This window comes from Prunus dulcis, chromosome 6 (assembly GCF_902201215.1).
Source record: "Prunus dulcis chromosome 6, ALMONDv2, whole genome shotgun sequence".
Classification (NCBI taxonomy): domain Eukaryota; kingdom Viridiplantae; phylum Streptophyta; class Magnoliopsida; order Rosales; family Rosaceae; genus Prunus; species Prunus dulcis.
This window is the reverse complement of record NC_047655.1, coordinates 26,806,550-26,830,787: the sequence shown is the minus strand read 5'-3', so window position 1 is coordinate 26,830,787 and position 24,238 is coordinate 26,806,550. Positions and strand designations below refer to the sequence as shown.

Genomic DNA, 24,238 nt, shown 5'->3' with positions numbered 1-24,238 from the left:
GGACTGCAACACTGGGGCCCAACAACATCAGCGCTGTGGTTTCAGGAGACTTTGCTTGTACTTACTCACTCATCACCCATTTCCTGTTCATGTTGCTGTTCTTTTCACCGCCACAGGCCCTGGTTGTGGTTGGGAACAAGAACCAGATAATTGGAGGATTAAATTGAATTACCCTACTCTCACTTTTAATCTCACATGAATGAATTAAGTTTAAAAAACCAGTAACCCAGGTAAAAAATATGATTAGTCTGAAAATAATTAGTGTCTGCATGTTACCTCTCTCTCACATCAATGAAGTGAACAGTTTTACACCAGTGCGAGTTTTGTTTGGTAGCATTTTATTTGGCTTTCAGTTTTGCTTTTTTGTTCTTTGGCTCCAAAGACAGACAGAAGGGAAAATGTATGATAGAAAAGAAACAAGGATGAGAGATGTGACAGATGATGAAGAAATGTGATCGCATGAGCGAATACCTAATATTAAAATTGATGACATGGTTTATTTTCTTTTTAGTTTATTCTTTTTCCACTTCCGTAACATTTCCTTGTATTCAACCTAACTTTGTTTTCTCTTGTTTCTTGGTTGTTGATAAATTAATAAGTGCCAAAGCTTTAACTATTCCGTATGAATATTCCTCCCAGTAAATTGAGAGAAGCAGATAGTGCAATCCACTCTAATAATTGAAGCCAAAAGGAGGGGTGACTATTTTCGCATTTGTTCAGCTGGGCTCAAAGATCCCTTTAAGCTTAATTTACTAGCCAAACAAGCTAACATTTGTTAGCTAAAGCCAATTATCTATAATTTTATTTTCGAGAGTGATCGATTTAGGGCGTAGAAAATTGTTAACTGTTCATGTATATGAATATAATGGTAAAACTTACATACATCAAAAGATAACTTTATAAATTCATCATATCTACGTTACGTCTTATTCGAGCGTGATTTTATTAATTGTAATTAGTTGATGACACTTTTTCTTTTAAAAAGTCTTAATCCAGCATAATTTGATTGCTCTTTTGAAACACCTAATTATACAGATCCATAAACGAAAAGTTTAAAAGAGGATCTTGGTTTTTTGTCTCTCACATGATTTTTCAAAATGATTAACCACACAACGATATTGTCCTTCTTTTAATCATCAAGGATTTGTCCTCTAATGGCAATACAAAAGATATGCCAAAAAAAAACAGAAAAAAGGAGTGACCAAAGATATCATGGTGCTTCCCGGAAAATGATCAACTTTAATTTAATTACAAGACATATTAAATTCTCTAAAATCATCTGTTCAAATGAAAAAGAACAGTAAAAGAGTAAAGTAACGGATCCTTTTTGGCTGGAAATAGTGGAAATCTATATTTTCCAATAATATATAAAGACACAGTAGAATAATATAATTAATCAGTGGTATCTGCAAAGTGAGAAATATTAGTCAGGCAAATCCTTGACTGCAGCAATTCAGCATTTTTTTTCATTATAATTTACAAAAGTATAATATTCCTTGTTGAATAAAGAACAGGCAAAGGGCACAAATCTGTTATTAAATTAAGGGCATTCATCATTTATTAGTGTGAAAATAAGTAGAAATGCTAGTGATCAAAGATTCTAATCCAGGCAGGTGCTGATGAAATTAGAGCATGCTGGCTAGCGGCAACAAATACAGAGAGTCCCCACCTTTTTGGATGCAATTATACGCTTTCATTATCAATCATAAAAAATAAAAAATATATGTTAGTGACCCGTAAGCTTGAAGATTTTTATGTGATGGTGTCAGATTATCAATTACGAAGCATGTCGAACTGAATGATAAGAGGAGATTTCTCAACTTAACTTGAACTTTTATTGTAGCATATCCTTTGGGTTATTAAATACTTTGGTGGTCCAGAATTACTTCGTACGCTTGGGATGGAAAAAGCAAAGGCAGTTCATTTTGCTGTGTGTGTTTATTGTGCGATGCTTTGAGTTCAAGTGATTTTCTCAATTAGGGTTGGCATCATAAGAGCCTTTTCAGGTCACTATACTTCATCCATAAATCAGATGAGATTGTTCAAGACAAGGCAGCCACCAGAGGGGTAAAAATGACCAAGCTGTGGCCACGTGATTTGAATCAGGTTGTTGCTATAAAAGAGCACAGACATGAAGGGCAAAGGCAGGGAGGGTTATGTTAGAGATTGTGGCAATTCCTCAGTAACAAGCAAAGAAAACCAACAGCTGGCCGCAATTGCAGTTGAATGAATCATAAAAGAAAATTACAATAATGTTCACGGATTTCTGCTAGGCATTGGTTATTGCTTTTCTGGGGAATTTGTGACACAAAAAAATGGAAGCATTGGCTTGGCCTTGCAAGATTGATTTCTAGCTATTTGAAATGAAAAAATGTAAAACTTATACAGTACATAACTGATGGCGTTGTCAAGTATCCATCAACTGTACCTAAATTTACTGATTGGGAACGACAATTTGCTGCATTGGCTACCAAACAGGCGCACCTGCCTAATCTTGAAGAAATACTTCCATAAAACGGAGATAACACTACTATTATGCTATTTCGGGCTAGTAACTCCATGACACAATACACGTGATAACACTTCCACATGATATGGTAGGTATTATTGACTGGGACTATCCCATTGCAACAAAGTTTTTCTCCCAATCTTGGCCCAAAACAAAGGAGTACACAGACTTTTTTAGAAGCCTGATTGACCCATTTAATCCTCAAAACAAAAGAGCATTAATAGGTGTGAAAGGTTTTATATGATTCTTCTGTTTAGGGAAGGCCCTTGCATGATCAGCCTAATGCATTAGATAGAGGAGCTTTCTTTTTCTCTTTTTCCTAACAAGGACGACATTTTAAATACTTGGGGACTCGTTTGGTACACCTCCCTAACTTGGACTGGCTTGGATAAAAAATTATCTCATGTTTGTTGTCATACGATTCTAGTTTTAAATGGAATTAATAATCTGGGGCCCACCAAATACGCCTTCTTAACTGGGCTTAGTGAGACCCGTCTGTGAAAGGGGGACAAATAATCCCCTCCGCATCGCTCGCGACTTCCTCCCCTCTCAACCCCTTCGTCTTTGCCATTAGTTCCCACCCCACCACACATCTCATCACAGCCATCACCTCCACCTAAGCACACACCTTGTCACAGCCATGGCCTCCAACCCTCATCCATGTCAACTGCTCTCTCTCTCTCTCTCTCTCTCTCTCTCTCTCTCTCAGATACAAAACCCAAATGGAGGAAATAAATCAATTAATTCAAATCCCTTTTTCTTTTTATGAAATTGGGAAGAACCTCATAAAACAATAGCTAACCATCAAGCCATTCATCATCAAAGAATCCACCCAGGCAGAAGCCTCCTCAAATAAGCAAATTCCCAAATTTAGATTGTGGGGTTTGGGCATGTGGCTATTGAAGAGAGAGGAGGGTGAAGAGAGAAATAGTGAAATAGGAAAATGAGAGAATATAAAATTTTCAATTAAGAAGCAGAGAGACAAATAGATTGAGAAGAAGTGGAGAAGGAGAGAGGAGGGAGAAGAAGAAGATGAAGTTGCAGGTTGGAAGAAGGAGATGAAGTCGCAGAGAACAAAAGAAGAAAAGTTAAAAAAAAAACAGAACAAATAAATCCACTTGCCTTTTTTTTTAAATAAAAAATAAAAAAGTCAAAAAATTTAGTCCTAGTCCAATTGGCACCAAACACAGTACAAGTCTTATCCAGTTTATGCCAAGTCAAGACAGTCCCAATATTTAGTCTAGTCCATGACAATCCCGCGTACCAAAAGAGCCCAATGTACTGAGAGGGAGTTTGAACTCGATTGCATTAGATTTAGAGGTGCTTTCTTTTTCTTTTTTTTCCTAACAAGGATGACATTTTAAATATTCTAATGTACTAAGAGGCAGTTTGAACTCAATTGCAATAGAAATGGCACACTGCCTTAGCCAACTAACCTAACTCACATTTGCAATTTAGAGGTGCATTTTAGTTACTGATTTCCAGTGGTTTCCCCCTCAAAGGGAATATACGAGGCGTGGTTGGTTACACGGATTTTCATATGGAAAATGCCCATTTAGACATCTCACCTTTGCTTCTTGTTTTTTTCTCTTAGAAAATTGAACTATTAATATGAAAAAAGATGTTAGCAGCATTAGCAAGGATTATCTTGATAGTAGTAACATGAGTTAAAAACCTCGTCCTCTCTCTCCAATTAACACTTTTTAAACACATTTTCACCATACGTGAGAGAGAGAGAGAGAGAGAGAGAGAGAGAGAGAGAGAGAGAGAGAGAGAGAGAGATGAATGCTACAAACTACTGTGCTTAACCTTAGTTCAATTACAGGTTAGAGTTCCATATAACCGTTGATAAACTGGGCTGGAAGCTCTCAAATCAAAAGATCAGAGCCTAGATCAAATTCTGAGCTATTTATCCCACAACATACAACTGCCTAATATTTTACAACAATGATTACATGAAGAACCGTGGCTTCCCTCCTAACATCCAGCTGCCTTGAGGAAGTTGTCAAATGGACTAGCAGGAGGCAGCCTCACAGCTAGCCAGGGATCCTGTGGCAATGCAGCTCCCTGAGTAGGCTCAGTCTCACTAATTATCTGCATGAGAATTAACATAGAGGTTCAACATCAAAACAAAGGATAAAAAAGAGAGCGAGTTTTAAATGGCAGCTGTTATGAAAAAGTTAGCTATAGATTACACAAATCTCTAGAAAGAAAGTAGGAAAAACCAAATGTCCCAGACGGGACATGTGGTACCTCTCCCGTTCTCCCACAAGCATAACCACAGTTAATCAACTTTAACAAGAAAAAAAGAGTAGGGAAACCAAATAAGGCCAGACCTTCTCGAGTGCTGTGGGGCCATCTGCAGGAAAGGCCACAAACAATTTGTCACGGACACTGCTCTGATGATTTTCATGGGCCAACCAGTTAGAGAGCTTCTTCCTTGTCCCTGTTCCAAGTGCTTCGCACTGGCTTGCCATGGTGTTGTATGGGAGCGGCGATGTGGAGATTGATGTTCCCGCTACTTGGCCGGCCACCTCAAGTGCCTAAATACAATTTTGTTCAGTTTCCTTAAAAAATAAGGTTAACATTTCTTGTTCTGACTATTGTCAAATCTTGTTAAGTTTGTAGTGAAGTCATTTTGTACACAAAGATGCTTGTGGACACAGAAATGGAGAACAAGCAAGGTGTGAAAGAAAGTCATTACGGATTCCATAAGCTGTCCAATGCTGATAACATGGGCAATAGAGGTGGATGATGGCATTCTGGGAATGAAACGAGAGAGGTCAGCAACAGATGCTTCACTTGTTGCATCATCCTCCACTGATGAATTTGTTAGAAATTCCTGCAACATAAGGCGAAGTCATTGAAAATACTCATAATTTCAATGCTATAATTGCTATTATTATTATTTTTCTGAATTTGAATGATACACGACTGTGATCAGATGTGGAAGGTCACATGAAAATTCAGCAGTAGCCAGGAAAACTAGACAAAAGAAGTAAACAGTATACCCCATCAAAGGACAGTGAATATTTTGAATGGCCAGCCATTCGATTTTGGTCAAATTCAAGCATTGATTCTGGACCAAACATGAATGCATCATCAGGTGTGAATGACTCTGAAAGTTGGTTCCTCACATCTTCTGCCTCCATCTTTAAAAGGAAAAACAAACAAATAAGGAACGTATCTGTTTGTGGGAGAGATAGAGAGAGAGCTGGAAAGAAGAAAACTGAGGTCCATCAGTAGACAATCATACCTCAGTAACGTTTGATAGAAACTGAACTAAGATTTCCACTATGACATTGTCGGATTCATATATCTTGTTCCGCAAATCACATAGTAATGATCTAGCCATCTGGTTATCAGTAACAGATCCGTATTTACTAACATCTGCATCAGCCTTTACATAAACTTGAAGATCATCACTGATGCCCAAATATGGATCAACCTGAATTTGCACAAGATATAGGAAATTTGTCAAAATCTCGATGATCAAAGAGCTCGAATGCTCCTATCACTTAAAAGCTAGGAAATTCATACTATCAAAAGTTGGAAAGAGATCCTACTGTTGCACATAGTTTTTAAGTAGTAGTAGTAGCAGCATTCAGGATTAGGATATACTCACATCATATGGTATTAATGACTTCAACAGATCATTCAGACCAGGAATGTGATAGATCTTAGCCACAAACATCAACATGCCAATTGATAGTACAAGGAGAGATCTCTGACATGCTGGAGGAGACATACCTGCCAAGAGATTAAGAAACTTATTCACAATTTAATTTTCATCAGACCTATTGACTGTTTAAGGATTTATGCTGTCCAGACCATTGTTAAGATCAAGGGACGTATTCCTCAGAGACAGCAGAAGTTGAATAACACGAACCATAAGGTTGTCAGTTGGATTCTGCAGAATCATAAATTTAAGAAATTTCATAAGCATCCACATAAATACATCCAAGATACATGTATACATGTACAAAACCATAGAGAAAAGTTGAATATGGCGAAACTATACACAACACAGAATGAGGCAATTTGAATTTTTGAAACGACATCCAAGTCCTAAAAATAAACACTACATCCATAACACTCAACCATGCCCTCACTGAATTAAAGAATGGCCATGCTCTTCCTAATAGAGGTATAAGGGTGAAAGTGAGAAGCAACAGAGGCATTAATTATATATTTTGCAATTAACTTAAAACTAATGACTGTTTAAGTTACATCTTTTAGTTTAAACTAAAAATCACTTTCAAATGTGAACGAAAAAAAGAAGAAACTTTTAACTAAAAGTTCACCTTCAAATGTGAGGAAATAAGCACTAAAATGAAAGAATGAGCAATGGCTTCAACATTTGAAGGCAAATTATCCGAGAAATTGGCTTGTATCCAAAAAGCAGACAGCAAGTGTGCTACTTGATCCTCACTAAACTTCATAGCATACGGTTCCTGAGCCAATCAGCAAACCAGAAAGTATACTGAGTTAATAAAGCAAATGAAAAATTACTCGCCTGAAATGTTAGCAGTTATGGAAATAATGAAACTTCTTACTGGCTCTGATAAGCTGACTGATCCAGCTGTCTTGTCAATAATAGAGCTAATTTTGTAGAAATTAGGGGAGTTCTTGCGGGCACGTCCCTGCTTCCAGTCTTCTTCGGCAGCGTCTCTATCTTTAAAATCATCACAACAATTATTCCCATGCTTTTCTGCTTTGGACCCATCTTTTTCCCTCCTCAGCTTTTCAAGCCTAGCTGTAATTGAAGCAAAGGTCGATTCTGTATTCGAGTGCCCTCCTCTTGATTGGTATACAAAACCAGATCGTAGAGACGCAACGTCATGTCGGGGCCGGTTAGAATTTGGAATGAGAAGGATAGAAAATATCTGGTGTGCTCCAACACGCACCTCAACATCTGGATGCACCATTACTTTCAAAAGTTGAACAAGAAGGGACTCGGGAAAAACCTACCCAAAAAAAATAGGATGGTTCAATATGCCGTATTCAAGACGAAGCAAATATATATATATATATATATATATATATATATAGTCTACGTTTACATTTCTCTTCAGTGCAGAATCCAGATTACATCTTCAAAATCATTCCCAAGTTCCAAACACTATACCAGAGCAATTTCCAGGAAACAGACATGGGGTAGCAAAGCATAAAAACCTCTAAAAGCAGCAAAATTGTTTACAAACTTCTCTCACCTGCTGCAAACGTGAAGAGGTCAATGCTAATGAGGTCATGTGAGCAACAATCATTAATGATGCAATGGTTGCCCTGGCAACGACTCCAGATGGCAGCTTCTCCAGAGTTAAAGCCATCATGTCAAATAGTGGTCCAACATTGCCAATCTATTAAAAAAACCACAAGATTTTAGTAATAATAGAAGCACAGAATGCATCAACTCCAAACGCCACAAGTATAGAACTCACCCCTCTGGCAATTTCTAGTAAGCAATCTTCAATGGAATTTTGTAGCATGATGTTAATGTTTGATTCTTGCTCTCCAACTGATTCAGCAGTGGCTTGAAGACTCTTCCTCAAATGCCTACATAGGTCAGAGACAAATCCAATTTCTGCCAGGACTGCTCCAGATCGAATCTGACTAGCCAAAGCACTAGCAACTTGAACGACATAAGATTTGAGTTGCGGATCATGTGAAATGTTTTTATGGTCAAGATGACGAATCACATAGGCTAAAATCAACTTCTGATTCCCTGAGCCAAAAGTTAGCATTAAAAAATGCGACCACAGTAAAGGGTTTTTCCAAAAGATGACGGATATAATAAGTACATAGTATATACTTATTTAATACTGCAGAACATGGTATATCCAGAATTAAGTGCAAAGAAGATGTTATCAAGAAAAAAATGAGTGCAAAGAAGATCAAAATACCTGAAGCCTCCATGAAGTATGACATATCAGACAAAACCAGCATGGCCAACCCTTGACAAGGAACCCAGTGGTGCCCAGAATCAAAGTAGACAAACATTGGATCCAATACTCGACGCATTGTTGTGCTCTCCTTGGCTAATTCAATCATTCTCTGAATACAAATTTGAGCCCAGACTTTTGGTGTCTCTATCTCTTCTCTAAAAAAATGAACCAAAACTGTTACAAAAGGGCAAATTGATGAAAAGATAATGCAATTAGCATGATCTAAAATTACAAGTATGGAACTGACAAGCCCTCACTTGTAGACTTTCAATAACTCCTACCTTGTCAGAAGAGAAGGATCCTTCTTTTCTGGTCGTGGCCTGATGATCTTGCAGCTTGGGCTAGCATCAGCGCCAACTACACCAACTCTGCCTTCACTTCGAACTACTTCATCCACCCAATTATGATGTGGCTCCCCTCTCTCATCATCTTCAATATGTGTATCAGGCTCATAGTTATCCAAGGTGACATGTACAATCTGCATTCACAAGAAAAATATTTGCAATGCTCAATATTAATGAGAGAGTGGTGTCGCTGGCTTTCCTTGATATTTGACTAGCTCAATAACTGACATTTAAATAACCCCAAAAAATTCATATAAACTAACACTAATTTCATTGAGACATTTTGAAGAATGAAACTGGAAAGAACTAACCTCGTCAAAATCAACAAAAATATATGAAAATTCTGCCATGAATTGCACCTGGCAAGGTAGAAACTATAAAATTAACATTGTTCCAACTGAAAAATAAAAGTCCTTAAGAGTTTCAAGCATTCAAATCATAAAACTACCATGGCAGAAAGGCACTGCAAGCTCGATGCTCTCAAGCAGCGTCTTTGATGATCTTCACCGCTTTCACGAGCAAGCTTACATACTCTATGAACCAAACTCTCAATGGTATGTGTGTAAGTGCCATCTGTCTGTTCAAAGATTGGGTCAATAACCAAGACAAGAGTTGAATAAAATTAAGTAATCAAAGAATTTACTTTGTATAGAAAGTAGAACAAATCGTCCACATCTGACTCATCCATTAACAGAATAAGATGTGCCACAAGTAGCATCAACCATTATAAATAGGAAATCATTGTCTGCCTAAATATTTGTGACATTAAAACATTAATTAGGCAGATCAAATAACTCTCATTCTGCTCAGTGTATGCCAATAGCTTTTTTCAAGAGAAGGTAACTTGTGAATCACCTGACTAAAGATGAACCTCGTTAGGGTTTGGCATCCAAGTATGCGCAGAGGATCTTGCTTGGGGTTGTCCAGGAGCTCAGTAACCACACTCAGCAGACTGACTGCAAAATATGCCCTGAAAGATGCAAAACATATTCAATACAACACAAGAATTTTATACAAAAATTAATTCCTTTTTAACAACTTTAAAGACACTGCAGTGAAAAGAAAAGGAAGAGAGACAGAAGAAAATTTGAAGGACAAAAAACAACAATAATAAACCGAACTTTCTACTAAAATAGCATATATACAATACCAAAGCATCTCCTAAAATAGCATAAGTTCAATGCTTAAGAAATATAAATGGTTTGTTGCCAAAATAATATAGCACACAACTTCCACCTAAAAGTGGAATTGTGACTTGAATTTGGAGTTTCCCAGCCAATCATACAAAAGCCATCCCTAAACAACAGTAGTTTCGTCCAAGAGATTAAGATTAAACAGATCTTTTCTCCACTAAAAATCACTAATAGACTTCTATAACAAATTAAATGGTAAGAAAAGAAAAGGGAAACAGCTAAGACTTACATCTGCTCTTTACACAGGCAAAGCAACTTGTTGTAAGCCTCTGCAACAATATTGATGAATTTGATGTGCTCCAGTCTTAGCTCTTTGTAACACCTATCTTCAAGATATTTGACAATCTGTTTAAAAAACAGGAGCATGGGAAAAAGACATAAATAAATGGGATTTTTAGCCTCAGCAGTAGGCTATTAAATTATGGCAAGCAAACTTTTACTGAACAAAAAATAAAGGAATAGTGTAAAAGAGTTCGTACCTTTGGGATACGGAAAGGATTTTTGGCAGCATACTCACATAATTTAACAATTTTCCTTTCATTGGGAGGGCCATCCTGGACAATTGAGGACACTATTAACTTCAGAATTCCAGCTATTGGTAAGAAAAGCATAAATAGTATAATAGGTATTCATCTAATAGTAGATTAGCGAATGATTCCTTGGGAAGCATGCTGTGTCACTTGCTGCTCATCAAAAAAACGTTCACTACTGACCAATTTTGGCGTATTACTTCTTGGGACCAAATCTCTTACACCGTATAGATTGGATAATTTTCTCTTGCAAACAATCAGCTGTGTTGTTCTGCTAAATTTTGAATTAAGATAACATTATAACACATTTAGACATGATGTGTCTAATCAATGGTCTTACTTCATAGTTTGACAACATACCGTGACAAGAGAACATTACCATACACACATAGGCACATGCATCATGTGTTATGGTCATAAATGTACCACTTATTATACACATGAACCAATGGGAAACTAAGGATGATATCTAGGCTCCATTTTGATAAATAATTAAAACAGAAAGGATGCATAAAGCCTTCAAAGAAAATGGCTTTAGCATCCGAACCAATTTTCTTATTATCTTCATTGGTTCCTATCTAAAATGGGGGGCGGGGGGAGCGGAATAACTTTTCAGAATGAGAAAATAGATAAACAATTGGAAGGGAAAGTCTGATTTTTTTCTACAAATGCCCACGCCAAAGCCACATAAAAAAATTTAAAAAAGGAAATGAAATTTTCTTTCCTCTAAGGAGTGCCTGGTAGAATTCCCATTGCCCCATCACACGATAAAGTGGTCAGATGACCAACTACCATCTGTGTCGCACAGATATAGATGGTAAGGTATGCCATTCGCAACGTGTCTGTGGACATTATGGCTTTACAAATCAGAGTAAAGATAGTATTATACAGTATACTCACAGGAGACTTTGGAAAGATTTCTGCCAGCAGCTTTTTGTAACGCTTAACAGGTTGTCTAGATCTTGACCTCATAGCAGGGCAGCATATGCACATGCTCTCACACGCTGGGAAAAGCTTTCTGGAGATGATCCCCATTTCCTAAAATGAAATGAAACTATAAATTGAAAATGGATAATAAATTGCGAAAACCTGCAGAAAAATCTTCCAGGGGGATATGAATAGCACAGTTCAATTAGCCCATCAAAATGGGAACTAGTGTAACGCCGAACCAAAATGAAGTAAAAAAACAGGAAGTTGGCCTTCCCAGCAGAAAATCCCATTATCATAATACAGAACAAATGCTTACTGAACATACTTAAACACCACAATATAATGTATTTAAGCACAATAAGAAAACAGAAAACAGAAAAAAGAAAAAGCACTTAACAAGAAATACAAAAAAATTTGAAAATTTCCATAATCTTCTTGTAAAGAAGAAGAAGAACAAGTGAAACATACATACACAGCTTTTTTTCCTTGGTTATTTACGCACATCAAAGAAGAAAATTTGAGACTGCATTGATGCAAACATGAACCAAAAACACACAGAAATTGCATCCAGAGTACCATTAGAGAGAATACACAGAAAAACAACAGAACGAAGCCTACAGAACAGTATCACTAACCCCAAACCAGAACCCACATAGAAAACCAAATAAATGTGTAAACTTTTTCTGTTTTGAAAGAAAAAAAGAGAAACCCAGAAGACAATTAAGGAGAAAAACATGTAGAAAACAAGCCAAGAGCTTACCTTGTCCTGTAGATCTTGGGGGGGGGGAGGAGGGGGGAGAGGGGGGTTTAAACAGCAAGAACAACAAGTATCACCGAAGAGTGGGAGAAAACAAAAGAAGGGAAGATGGGACTAAGAAAGTCTATTAAACATAGACATATAAAAGGCGCGTGGATTGAGACATGTTAAGAACAACGAGGGAGGAGTATGAGCTTCACGTGATGGGTTGTCAGTTTCTCTCTCCTTTTTCTTCTTTCATACTGAAAAAGGGCATTGCTTGTTGGGTGTGTCAGAAGAACTTGTAGACTACAAAACTATTTTCTTTGGGGGGTTATTTTATTTATTTATTTTGGCTAGAAAAGACTGTCCAATTGATTGATGATATATTTTCAAGCTTTTGGGACTGAGGACGCCTTTTATTTGAACTCTTTTTGGGTCTAAAGTTCTAAACTTTATTTTGAACTCAACATTGTCAATATTAAAAATCTCCTGCCAAATCGGATCATTAATGGGTGATTTAATGGTATTCATGCTTAGTTAATTGAAATTTAATAAACCAGTGGAGTTAACTTAGCATGAAGTTCCGTATACTCTCTTGAATCTTGATATTGAATTGCCTTGCAAATTTAAAACGTTTCTATACTATATTAAAGAGCAGGAGAGTTGCAAAGGACCCACTAGTGTAGTGGTTTTGAGTATTTACTCCCTCAGGCAAGGTCCTAGGTTCGAATCCTAGCATATGTGTTGTGTGTGTGAGTTTAATATGCTATCGTCCCTTTCAATAGGAAAGGACCTCAAAAAAAAAAAAAAAAAAAAGCAGGAGAGTTAAATAATTATTCGATCTATTTGACTATCCCCGAAATTAAATTAGGGCAAAAAAATAGTTTCATTGGAAAAAGGGGATCGAATTTGATCTACGAATTTATTAACTAATATAGTTGTTTTCACGTTGTTAAATAACGTCTCAAGTTTTACTTACACGAATACAAAAATAGTAATTCTATATTTATAGTCATGATTAGTTCAAATATAATAACGTAATTTTAATGTGAAGATCTTTATTCATTACATATTTTTTTTTTAAGTATCTTATCATCTGTTAAAAAGATGGATCCACCACCAAGTTTCCCATAATCCCAAAGATGGTCACATCCAAGCTTTACAATTATATGAGATTAAAAAGTAATCTGTATCATTTGCAAAGGGTACAGTAGAAGTGCATTACACCTTACGCAGCTAATCTCGAATTTACGGTATAGTATTCTAAATCACAATCACGTTGACCATTTTTCAAATGATATATATAAGATGTCAACAAGGTTTAGGCCGATAATTTGTTGACAATCATTACAAGTTGGAATCTCTATCACACAATGATAATATGTGTGATAAACTGTCATTCTACTATAATTATTTGTATTTTTTTTTAAAAAAAACACCGATAGTCAATAATAAACCATTTTTTATTTTATTTTGATTGTTCTCGATTGAATGGTTGGATGGTCATCCTCACTTGTGGTCTACGGTTCAGACCAGTAAAAAATTAAACATGACTGAAATTTTATAATAATTTCAAATGTGATGTTGTCCCGTACTGTTCATCACAAAGGAGGGGAACCCCAAAAGGAGTACAAATAAAGTGAGAATCCCACGCTTAATCAAGTTTAGGGTTTACCATTAGGGGGCCTTGGTTTCTGGGAAAAATATCTTTCCCAAGAATCTGTTTAATTGTTATTTTATCTGGACTTTGAAATTATATCTCTCAACCTATGCATTAGGTAACTTCCAATTGGCAATATATACCCTTTTTATTCTCTGTCTTGGTTCTGGTGAGCGATTAATTTAGTAAAGTAGCTTAGGCTATTTGCAGTCATGGACTATATCCCAAATATAGTTATAAAATAATATAAAACTCATCTCCAATTTTGAGTTAAACAAAATTTTGGCCAAATTTGGAGGGCCATATTTAGCCATTTAGAGTATCTCCAGGAAAGTCTCCAAATTTTAGTCAAATTTTAGCTAAAATAGCTAGAAAACTATTATAGCAAACTATTTAAAAGGTGTTTTCTTCAGCAATATTCTCTACTTTGACTAATCTGAAATATTTTATTATTATTTTCTCTTTCTCTTACAAATCCAATATATTTATTAAAAAAAGTAAAACCCAACCCCACCAACCTCCCAAATATCTCTATCTCTCTCTCCATTTTTCTCTCTCCTCCTAGCCAAATTATCTCTCCTCCTCTCTACATGTAGAGAGCCAAAAGTTGGTTCTCCAAAATCGAGAGCCAAGTAGGAAGTCTGCTGGAGGAGGATTTTCCTTCTTTTTAGCCAAAGTAGCTAGGGATGAGAGGATATAGAGTTTGTTGGAGATTCTCTTAGCCCTCTAACCGGGCCACATTTAGCCTAGTTTTGGCTTATGCCAACTTTTTTGTGGGCCCCATACATGTGCTTTTGAAGAAGATAAATTATCAAGTGTGGGCAAAAGCACGAATCATCTCTTGCAAATGCATATTCAATAGCCAACAATAAAAGCGTTGATGTCATTGATATATTTTTAAAAGTCTTTTGAAATGTTTTCAATTCGTAAAAAAATTATAAAAAATTACTGGTCATGACTGTTGGAGGTCAAACCATTGAAACCCATCCTTTAAAAATAAAAAATAAAAAATGTGGTCATCTTTTTAAATGTTTTCAAGTGTTGTTTAAAAAAAATTATAAAAAATTATTGGTCATGGAATATTGTTTCTAAATAGTAGTTTAATTAAATTAAACAATACATAGTTGTGGAATGTATGAGTGTTGTATCATAGTTTTTTTCAAAATAATAAAATATGAAGGACCCTAAAATATAGCCATGCATGACTGGAGATGGAAAAATACATTTAGCCCTATGACTAGAGATGGCCTTAAGAAACCCACCAACTAACCATCGATTGAATTTGAGTTAAAAAATACATATTTAAAAAGCGCAAGTGATTGGATTTGAAATATGGTAGGATTTTTATTTTTGAAGTATAATATAGGGGAGTAAAGGTGAAAGTGCCACACCCAATGAGAGTTGTTAAGTTAATAAAGTCTTTATACTATGTATAACTCTATTAGTGTTTGAGTCTCGTCGTCAACATGTCTTGTTGATAAATGTATAAATGACAATGATCTCCATGTGGAAAGCATAGGTGCAAGATCTGGAAGACCCTCACATTGATTGTGACTTGAAACAACTGAGTGTACAAAGATATAAATATGTTGTCTCAAAAATAATATAGTCAATGAAGAAACAGGTCATCAGTATTAAGTAACCTCTGGACCCTCATTTGAATGTGACTGAACAAGAAAGAGTAGCCTAGGGCCACCCTACCTAAACAAACATGCACACTCACAAAGCAAATTCTTGCCACCAATTTCAAGTTCAAGTTCAAAGTATTGAACTTTAAGGCATATGTGAGTTAGGCCGTTAATTAGAGTAATGAGTTTCCCTCACATATAAGTTTGAACTTCTTTATCGTATATTAATTTAATTTAAAATAATTTAAACTATTACTTGTAATATAATTTTTATAAATGCAATAGGAGAGAAGTAAAAGTCTTTGATGTATTAAAACATTGGTTTTTTTCAATTGCAAATTTTTGTTGTTGTTGAGAATTTTAGCATTTTCTATTCAAACCAAAAAAAAAAAAAAAAGGGAATGTGAAACATTAGAATTTGAGTAGGATATTGCCAATTTGCTACCCTCTCATAATTTATCACTATTTATATTATTACAAACTTTTAATACATATTTCACTTAGTTTTTTAAAAAATCTGGTAGGCCTAGACTGTGTGTAATAGCCCAATGGGCTAAGTGACTTTTTGCTTTTTGTTTGTATGTTTGGGCTTCCTGCCCCAACTTTACCAAAAGAAAATTCTCTTCTCAGGGCTCGCAAATCCTCTTCGCCGGTTCAACTCGGCCGACTAGGGCATCCCCAACCTTCTCTCCTTCTTCTCCTCCACCACCGTCTTCTCCGGTCGCGGCTTCTACAAGCTCTACGTGGGTCCTTTCAAAAAAAATTTACACCGACAAGCTCAGCTTCGTTACTAAATTAGGGTTAGGCCCTAATTTACAGGTCTGGATAATTTATCCCCTGACCCCTATCTCCCCTCCTATCTCTTTAGTAAGTTTGCTTTCTTTTGTTTTTGTTAATTCTTCGTTCTCGTAGTTATTTTTACAGGCAATCTTCTTAGCATGTCAAAATTTCTGGCTTTGGATTTGGAGTAAAAATTTTATTACCTTTGCAAAAGAGTTCTGTCCATAAACCCCTAGACCTAACTAGAAAGCAATGACCTTTCAGTTTTTGGAAACAGTTGAGTTTTTCCAGCTAGGAAAGGTGCAGTTCTTAAGTCTTCTATTATTGAATTCTGTAATTAGTATTTTCTGCTCTGTGATTTATACATGCATTCAATTGTACAGGCATTGGTGGTGCATATATCTCACCAACCCCGTCTACGTGATCAAAACAAGATTGCAAGTGCAGGGATCAACCTTAAGGTATCAGTTCTGTCTTGTGATTATTTTCTCTTTAATTCTTTACATGGCTTTCAGTTGTTAGTGTAGGACTAAATCTGTTGCAAGCATAACATGCAGTGTAATGTGTTGTTGTTAGTGTACTTGAGGTTATTTGACCAAGTCTTGGGCTTGTATTGAGTCAGATGTTTGTGCATGCCAACACTGATCACATAGGTGCACAGACACAAAAACCATTTATCCTTTGTATAATGATTGAGGATTTTAAAAATTCCTTTAGCTGTTTTTAATTGTATGAGTCCAGTAGCTTAGTAGCTTTCGACAACTGAAATCTCGCAATCTAGGGTGCAGCAGTACACCGCATCGACTAGTAGCACGGCGCTTCCCACCCCGTTTTCACGGTCTAGGCTGCTCCCATGTTTGTTATTACTTATATGTCATCCTCACATATTTGAAATCTTGGGGACATGTAATCAGTAGCATTAGTCACAAATTATACTTCAGTAAACTTTGCATTGACTGTTATTCCAAATTGAGCTTTCAACACAAGCGCCGAGATGGGGAAGGGGAATTTTATAAAGCAATTTTCCCTTCGATTTGGAAATTGGAATATATGATATGTGTCAATATCTAGCTTTTAATTGGGAATACTTATCTCTTATTGAATGGAAAGTAATTCAAACCTTATCTACTTCCTTATAACAAGGTTTATTTCAACTAAAACTAAACAACTTTAACAAATAGTAAATAACAACTTTTCACCCTCCCGTAAATTGAAAGGCAATAAAGCTTTCAATTTAAAGACAAACTTGAACAGATCCCCAGCAATTTCCGCATCTTTACGAATGCCTCCAACTTTAATGGCTTAGTTAGGATATCAGCAACCTGCATATTGCTTGGACAATGCTCTAACTCAATTACTTCATTTTTGACAAGATCTCGAAGAAAATGGAATCTGACATCAATGTGCTTGCTCCTCCCATGCATTACTGGATTTCTGGACAGCTTAATAGCAGAGCTATTGTCACAGAAAATCACAATAGGCTTATCTTGTTTAAAGCACAGTTCTTCTAGCAACCTCCTTAGCCAAACAGCTTGACAAGCACTTGAAGTTGCAGCTATGAATTCAGCTTCTGTTGTAGAGAGAGTGACAACTGGTTGTTTTTTCGATGACCAAGAGACAGCTGCTGAACTTAGCATGAATACATATCCAGATGTACTTTTCCTATCATCAAGATCACCTGCATAGTCACTGTCGCTGAATCCCATTAGCTCATCCCCAGCTTCCTTCTTGTTTATAGTTTCCTTCTTGTAGAATAGACCAAGGTCTGTTGTTCCTTTCAAATAGCGAAGCACTCTCTTAGCTGTCTGATAATGAAGTTCAGTAGGTGATTCCATGTACCTACTAATAAGGCTCACAGCAAACATCAGATCAGGTCTGGTAGCAGTTAAGTACATTAGGCTTCCCACTATTTGCTTGAAGTGAGTGCTATCGACTTCTCTTCCTCCCACATCCTTGTTAAGCTTTGTTCCTGGAACTATAGGATTTTGGACAGAATTGCAATCTTCCATGTGAAATCTTTTGAGAATTTCCTCAGCATATTTCTTCTGTCCAATAAAGACCCCATTGCTTGTTTGCTTCACTTCAATTCCAAGAAAATAGTGCATTTTTCCCAAGTCTGTCATCTCAAATTCTTCCAACATGGACTTCTTGAATTCTTTGAACATATCTTCATTATTTCCTGTGAAAATTAGATCATCCACATAAAGGCATACAATAAGAATCTCACATTCTTTACCATGCTTGACAAACAAAGTGTGCTCGTATGGGCACTTGGTGAATCCAGCTTTCAAGAAGTGTGACTCTATACGACTATACCAAGCTCTTGGAGCCTGCTTTAGTCCGTATAGAGCCTTTTTTAATCTGTAGACCTTCTGTTCTTTCCCTCTTTGCACATATCCAGGGGGTTGATCGATGAACACTCTTTCATTGAGTTCTCCATATAAAAATGCAGACTTCACATCAAGTTGATAGATTGACCAATCATTTTGTGCAGCTAAGGATATAACCAAGCGTATGGTATCATGACGAACCACAGGGGCAAATACTTCTGAATAATCAATACCATACTCTTGGGTATAACCTTTAGCTACTAACCTGGCCTTGTACTTGTCAATCTCTCCATTTTCTTTGAATTTGGTCTTGAATATCCACTTCACTCCCACTGTTTTTTCTCCTTCAGGCAAGTCAATCAACTCCCACGTATCATTCCTTTCAATAGCTTGTATCTCCAAGTCCATGGCTTTTCTCCACTTTGAACTCTTCACAGCATCATCAAAAGCAGTGGGATCATTCCCACCAGTCAAAGCAATTTGAGCAATGTTCTCATTATCTGAGAGCTCATTACCGCTCACATAATCTGTCATCCAACCAGGGGGTCTTCTCTGCCTTAATAAATTTGGTGAAGCTTCAGTAATTCTTGGTGAATTGTGTCCAACAGGTTCATCTTCTACTTCTCTAGATGTGACTTCTTCAACACCATTCATTGTTTCAATTTCTTCAAGATCAACACCAGCTCTCTTTTCTTGTTTGTTGTTCCAGTCCCAACCATTAGCTTCATCAAATACCACATCTCTACTGATTATGATCTTTTGAGTCTCTGGATTGTACAGTCTATAGGCCTTTGACTCTTCACTGACTCCAAGCATCACACATTTTGTGCTCTTATCATCAAGCTTGGTTCTTAGATTGTCTGGAGTGTGAACATAAGCCAGACAACCAAAAACCTTAAAATAATTCACTTGAGGTTTTTTGCTACTCCATGCCTCCTCTGGTGTTACACTCTTCACAGCATGAGTAGGACATCTATTTAAGATGTGGGAGCTCCAATTCACAGCTTCGGGCCAAAATTTCTTTGGCACCTTCATTCTTGCTAGCATGCTCCTTACCATGTTCATAATGGTACGATTTTTCCTCTCGGCCACACCGTTTTGTTGTGGTGAGTAAGCTGCAGTTAATTGCCTGTGTATACCATTCTTCTCACAGAAATGAACAAAATCATTGGAAGTAAATTCTCCACCCCTATCAGTTCGAAGAGCTTTAATAAATACACCAGTTTCTTTTTCAACAGAGGCTTTAAATTTCTTGAAAACTACTAGAGCTTCAGACTTCTCAGTAAGGAAATATATCCATATTTTCCTACTAAAATCATCAGTAAAGGTTATGAAATACCTTTTCTTGCTGTTGGAGATTGGGTTGACAGGTCCACATATGTCAGAATGCACCAATTCAAGTATTCGTGTGGCTCTCCAATTGCTCTCCTTAGGAAATGGCTCACGATGTTGCTTTCCCACCATACATTCTTCACAAACTCTTGAAGGAACTTGCAGCAGAGGAAGACCTTTCACCATATTTTTTTGTTGGAGTGCTTTAAGACCATTGAAGTTTAGATGTCCAAATCTGAAGTGCCACAACCACGTGTCCTCTTCTATTGTGGATTTGTAACACATTTGCTTCTCAGCTGCTGATTCAGTTTTGAGTGTAAACATGCGGTTGGAAGTCATATCAGCTTGAATGATCAAACCCTTGTCAGGATGATGAATCTGACAAGAGTTCTTTTGAATCAAAACGACAATTCCTTTTTCTTGCAACTGACCAAGACTGATCAGATTGCTTTTTAACTCAGGAACATAAAATACCTCAGTTATACAGTGCTTCACTCCATTGACTTCAATCCTTATGTTGCCTTTTCCCATGACACGAAGATTGGAGTTGTTTCCAAGCTTCACATTATCCCTGAAAGATTCATCCATATTCGAAAACAACTTCTTACTCCCACTCATGTGATTGCTGCATCCAGAGTCCAAGTACCAGGTGCTGCTCATTTGATCACCTTCGTCTTCAACATATGCCATCAGCAACATTTCTTCCTCAGTCTCAGCCACATTAGCCTTGTACTCCTTCTCCTTCTGAGGACATTCATATTGAAAATGTCCAAGTTCATGACAGTGGTAGCACTCCACGGTTGATTTGTCAAATGAACCTTGTCGACCTCTCCCTCTTCCACGACCTCTGAAACTGCCTCGACCTCTTCCTCTTCCTGGTGAATAAGTCTCTTGACTAACCTTTAAAGCTTGCTCTTCCATTTCATGACAGGTCATCCTTTGTTCATGTACCAGCAGACTACTTTGCAGTTCATCAATTGAAAGGGCATCAATTTCCTTTGACTCTTCAATTGAACATACAACATAATTGTACTTAGGTGTCATAGATCTGAGAATCTTCTCAATCACGGTGACATCTTCCATTCTATCTCCATGTATCCTCATTTTGTTTGCAACAGTCAATGTTCGAGCAAAATATTCAGTGACTGTTTCTCCATTCTTCATTTGCAACATCTCGAACTCTTTGCGAAGAGCTTGCAGTTGTGCACGTTTGACTCTAGCCGTGCCTTGATACTTTTTCTTCAAGGAATCCCAGATATCCTTTGCTGTATCCTTCTTCAGAATTGTCTCCAAAATAGCTCGATCAATAGCTTGAAACAAGTAATTCTTGGCCTTCAAGTCTTTGAGCTTCTGATCCTCTATACTTTTGAGTTGAGCTTCTGTCAACACCGTTCCTTCTGCATATGTTGTGATTCCATTCTCCACGAGACTCCAGTATTCTTTAGACCTCAAAAAATTCTCCATTAACATGCTCCAATGATCATAGTGACCATCAAAGCGTGGGATTGATGGTTGAACAAAGCTGCTTCCTTCAGTCGACATTGATACTTGCTACGGCAAGAGTTGCTACTTTTCTTTGCTCTTTAGGCCCCAATTTTTTTGCTCTGATACCAATTGTCAATATCTAGCTTTTAATTGAGAGAATACTTATCACTTATTGAATGGAAAGTGGCTTTTAAATAGCCTTTACAAAACCGAAAGCAAAGGAACACGACCCCATGACTAATCCCATGACTAACAATCCCTGAAGTCAAGGGATCCTCCTAAAGAATAATTCAAACCTTATCTACTTCCTTATAACAAGGTTTATTTCAACTAAAACTAAACAACTTTAACAAATAGTAAATAACAACTTTTCAATATGAACCTCACGTTTCTGTCTAAAATTTGTTAATGACAAAGGATTTTTCGGTCTTTTCCTAATATTGTTGTGAACTTTAGGTGCAACGGTCGGTTAGATCAATGTGTAGCATAATGGATGGCTGAAGGTGCACATAGCATGATGCTAAAAGGTAGCATTCCCAAAATTACATGGTATATTCTGGCTCCAGCTCTTGCGTTTATGGCTGTGAAATTTCTCAGGGACCATTTCAAATTTTTAATGGTGGATTGAGCAATGATAACATGCAACAAGTTGCCAGCATGTCAGTAGAAGTCTTTACAAAGGGGAGCGAGAGTAACTTCAACGGAAATTTTTCCCACCCTGTCCAGCTTGGGGCATTTCCAATGTAACCAAAGTATTAATTTGGTCGGTGTTTAGTAATATTTTCATGTAAAATATGTATATAAACGCAAGGAGATTAAAGGGAGGTTTGTTTTTTATCATTTTACGAAGTGTGATGTCTAAAATCTTTTTGTTTCCCGTGAAGGGAAAGTATTCCAATGTCTGCGAAGTTTTAGCGACGGTTTTTGTTTCCGCTATTAAAAGTTTTATTTCCAGCGGTTAGCGACGGTTTTCTACGCTGCTAAAGACGTTCTGCAAAAAAGAGTCATTTTTTGTTTCACTAAAAGTAGTAAAACCGCTGCCTGCCGTAGCTAAAGCCCAAAAACCGCCGCGAAAAAACCACAAGGTTACATTTTCAATGAAAAAGGTGTTTTTCTTTCTATTTTCAGGTTAGACGTTGTTTAAATCTCCTAAACTGGTACTGGCAACTTTGTAAAACAAGTATAAGCTACAATAAACTTAATTGCACCAACGCAATCCAACTCTGTAATAATTGAGAAGCAAATTGACTATTACAATATTAAGAGGTCGCAAAAGAAAGGTCAAGTGACTATTGCCAAGTTGAGCATTATGTTTTGCTGGATGTCTTGCGTGTTTAATATAGACGTGCTAGATTTTTCTTAAACAACTTTAAGCTACTCCAATTAGCCTCACGCTGCAAAATGGTCCTAAGGCATGAGTTTTTCCAGAGGAAACATGCAGCAGAAAAGAGCTGCATTCTCAAAATTTCATATGAATTGATAAAACCATACAGTAAGAAGATCTAGAGAGACATGAGAATATATTGGGAAATGCACATACATGAGATGCCTTTCTAAATTCTAACCTTATGAACTACACAACTAGCTAGCTCAACTAAGAAATGGTTTTGGTCAAATAAAAATTTTCTCAGAACACCTTTTCTGGATCACCACCACCTTTAAACATGTTATAGGCGTCTCGCATGACAGGTTTCGGATCTTGGCCAACCTGCATTCATCTGGTATGTGGTTAGAAGAATTTTATTCAACTTTTCACTCAATACATGGGAGTAAAAAGCACTTAAAAAAGTGTCAGCTAAAATTACACATTACTTGGTTATGCTTGCTCCTACATATGACCAAAAGTCACTAGCTCAAAGTTAAAGCTCAAAACCTAGTTTAACTTCATCCACAATCTTCCTCAGATAAATAAATAAAATAAGAACCTTAAAGATCAGAAACCTCCCTATAGGAAATGATAGTTTAAGTTGCCTCAAGAAATCGTTCCCATGCTTCACTAGTCCCATATAATTGAGCTTCAACTAGAAAGCACCAAATCGACTCCTCTGTATCATTTGAATTCTAGGCAACATCTAATCGGAACTGCTCTGCCCCTTCTTCAAACCTGTGCATAAATACACCCAGTTTAGTTGACTGCACCTTAACCGAATCGAAATTTAACATTTTATACTCCTGTTTTCCTGTAGAAAAGAGAATCCTTAATTTTTACTTTTATTCCAATGGCATATCTAAAGCTAAAGTGACACACCTTTTTTTAAATATATTTTTTCTGCATCAAGTATTATCGTTTTTCAAAATATAATTATCTCAGTACCTAACAAAATCATATGGAAACAAGAACCATCAAAGAACTAGTACCTATAAAGATAGTAAAGTGATAGCCCCCTTTGCCAAAGATCTGATAACAACCATAGCCAACATTATGTAACTTAATTCAGCAATTCATATCCATAGCCACACCTTTTTTAAATAATATTTAAAGAGTACCGCCGCAGGGCTATACCTGAATTTTTTTTATTAATTTATATTATTAAATAATACAGTCATGCGGCTATACTGGGTCCTTAAAAAAAACATTCCATGATCTTCTTTTATCGATAAGAGTAGTTTAGAGCATTATCCATTACTATTACTTCATTACCCGAGTAATTAGTATAGCCGCACAGTTATACTCCACCCAACTAACTATTTATTAGCTTTTGATAGTTCCTCGGCCGCCTAGGCACTATTATATATTTTTAACTAATAAATAGTATGGCCGCACGGCTATACTATACTTTTTTTAAAAAAAAAATAGTTAGTATAGCTATAGTTTTTTAAAAATTAATAATAT

At 36.6% G+C, this 24,238-nt stretch overlaps 1 protein-coding gene and 1 long non-coding RNA gene across 2 annotated transcripts; one reads left to right on the top strand and one right to left on the bottom strand.

The window, feature by feature from the left end:
* Nucleotides 1-4,294: 4,294 nt before the first annotated feature.
* LOC117631618 (protein SEMI-ROLLED LEAF 2) lies at nucleotides 4,295-12,546 on the bottom strand. The gene is made up of 20 exons (XM_034364869.1): nucleotides 12,212-12,546; nucleotides 11,422-11,559; nucleotides 10,471-10,545; nucleotides 10,221-10,336; nucleotides 9,654-9,768; nucleotides 9,247-9,375; nucleotides 9,110-9,157; nucleotides 8,736-8,932; nucleotides 8,413-8,609; nucleotides 7,951-8,234; nucleotides 7,723-7,869; nucleotides 7,066-7,476; nucleotides 6,814-6,963; nucleotides 6,341-6,419; nucleotides 6,135-6,259; nucleotides 5,766-5,957; nucleotides 5,521-5,661; nucleotides 5,214-5,351; nucleotides 4,846-5,052; nucleotides 4,295-4,603 (listed from the first exon to the last, which is right to left on the bottom strand). The coding sequence occupies exons 2-20, from the start codon at nucleotides 11,554-11,556 to the stop codon at nucleotides 4,487-4,489; spliced, it is 3,003 nt and encodes a 1,000-aa protein (XP_034220760.1). The 5' UTR covers nucleotides 11,557-11,559; nucleotides 12,212-12,546; the 3' UTR covers nucleotides 4,295-4,486.
* A 3,520-nt stretch (nucleotides 12,547-16,066) lies between these two features.
* On the top strand, nucleotides 16,067-22,245 carry LOC117631867. The gene is made up of 3 exons (XR_004586393.1): nucleotides 16,067-16,345; nucleotides 16,642-16,719; nucleotides 21,862-22,245. It is a non-coding gene; the product is annotated as an uncharacterized LOC117631867 (long non-coding RNA).
* The last annotated feature ends 1,993 nt before the right edge of the window (nucleotides 22,246-24,238 follow it).

Coding starts and splice junctions, on each gene's coding strand:
- LOC117631618 (XM_034364869.1), bottom strand. CDS start 11,556: ATGGGGATCATCTCCAGAAAGCTTTTCCCAGCGTGTGAGAGCATGTGC. Junction 10,546..11,421: donor AAATCTTTCCAAAGTCTCCT/GTGAGTATACTG, acceptor TCAATTGTCCAG/GATGGCCCTCCCAATGAAAG. Junction 9,158..9,246: donor TGCAGTGCCTTTCTGCCATG/GTAGTTTTATGA, acceptor CTACCTTGCCAG/GTGCAATTCATGGCAGAATT.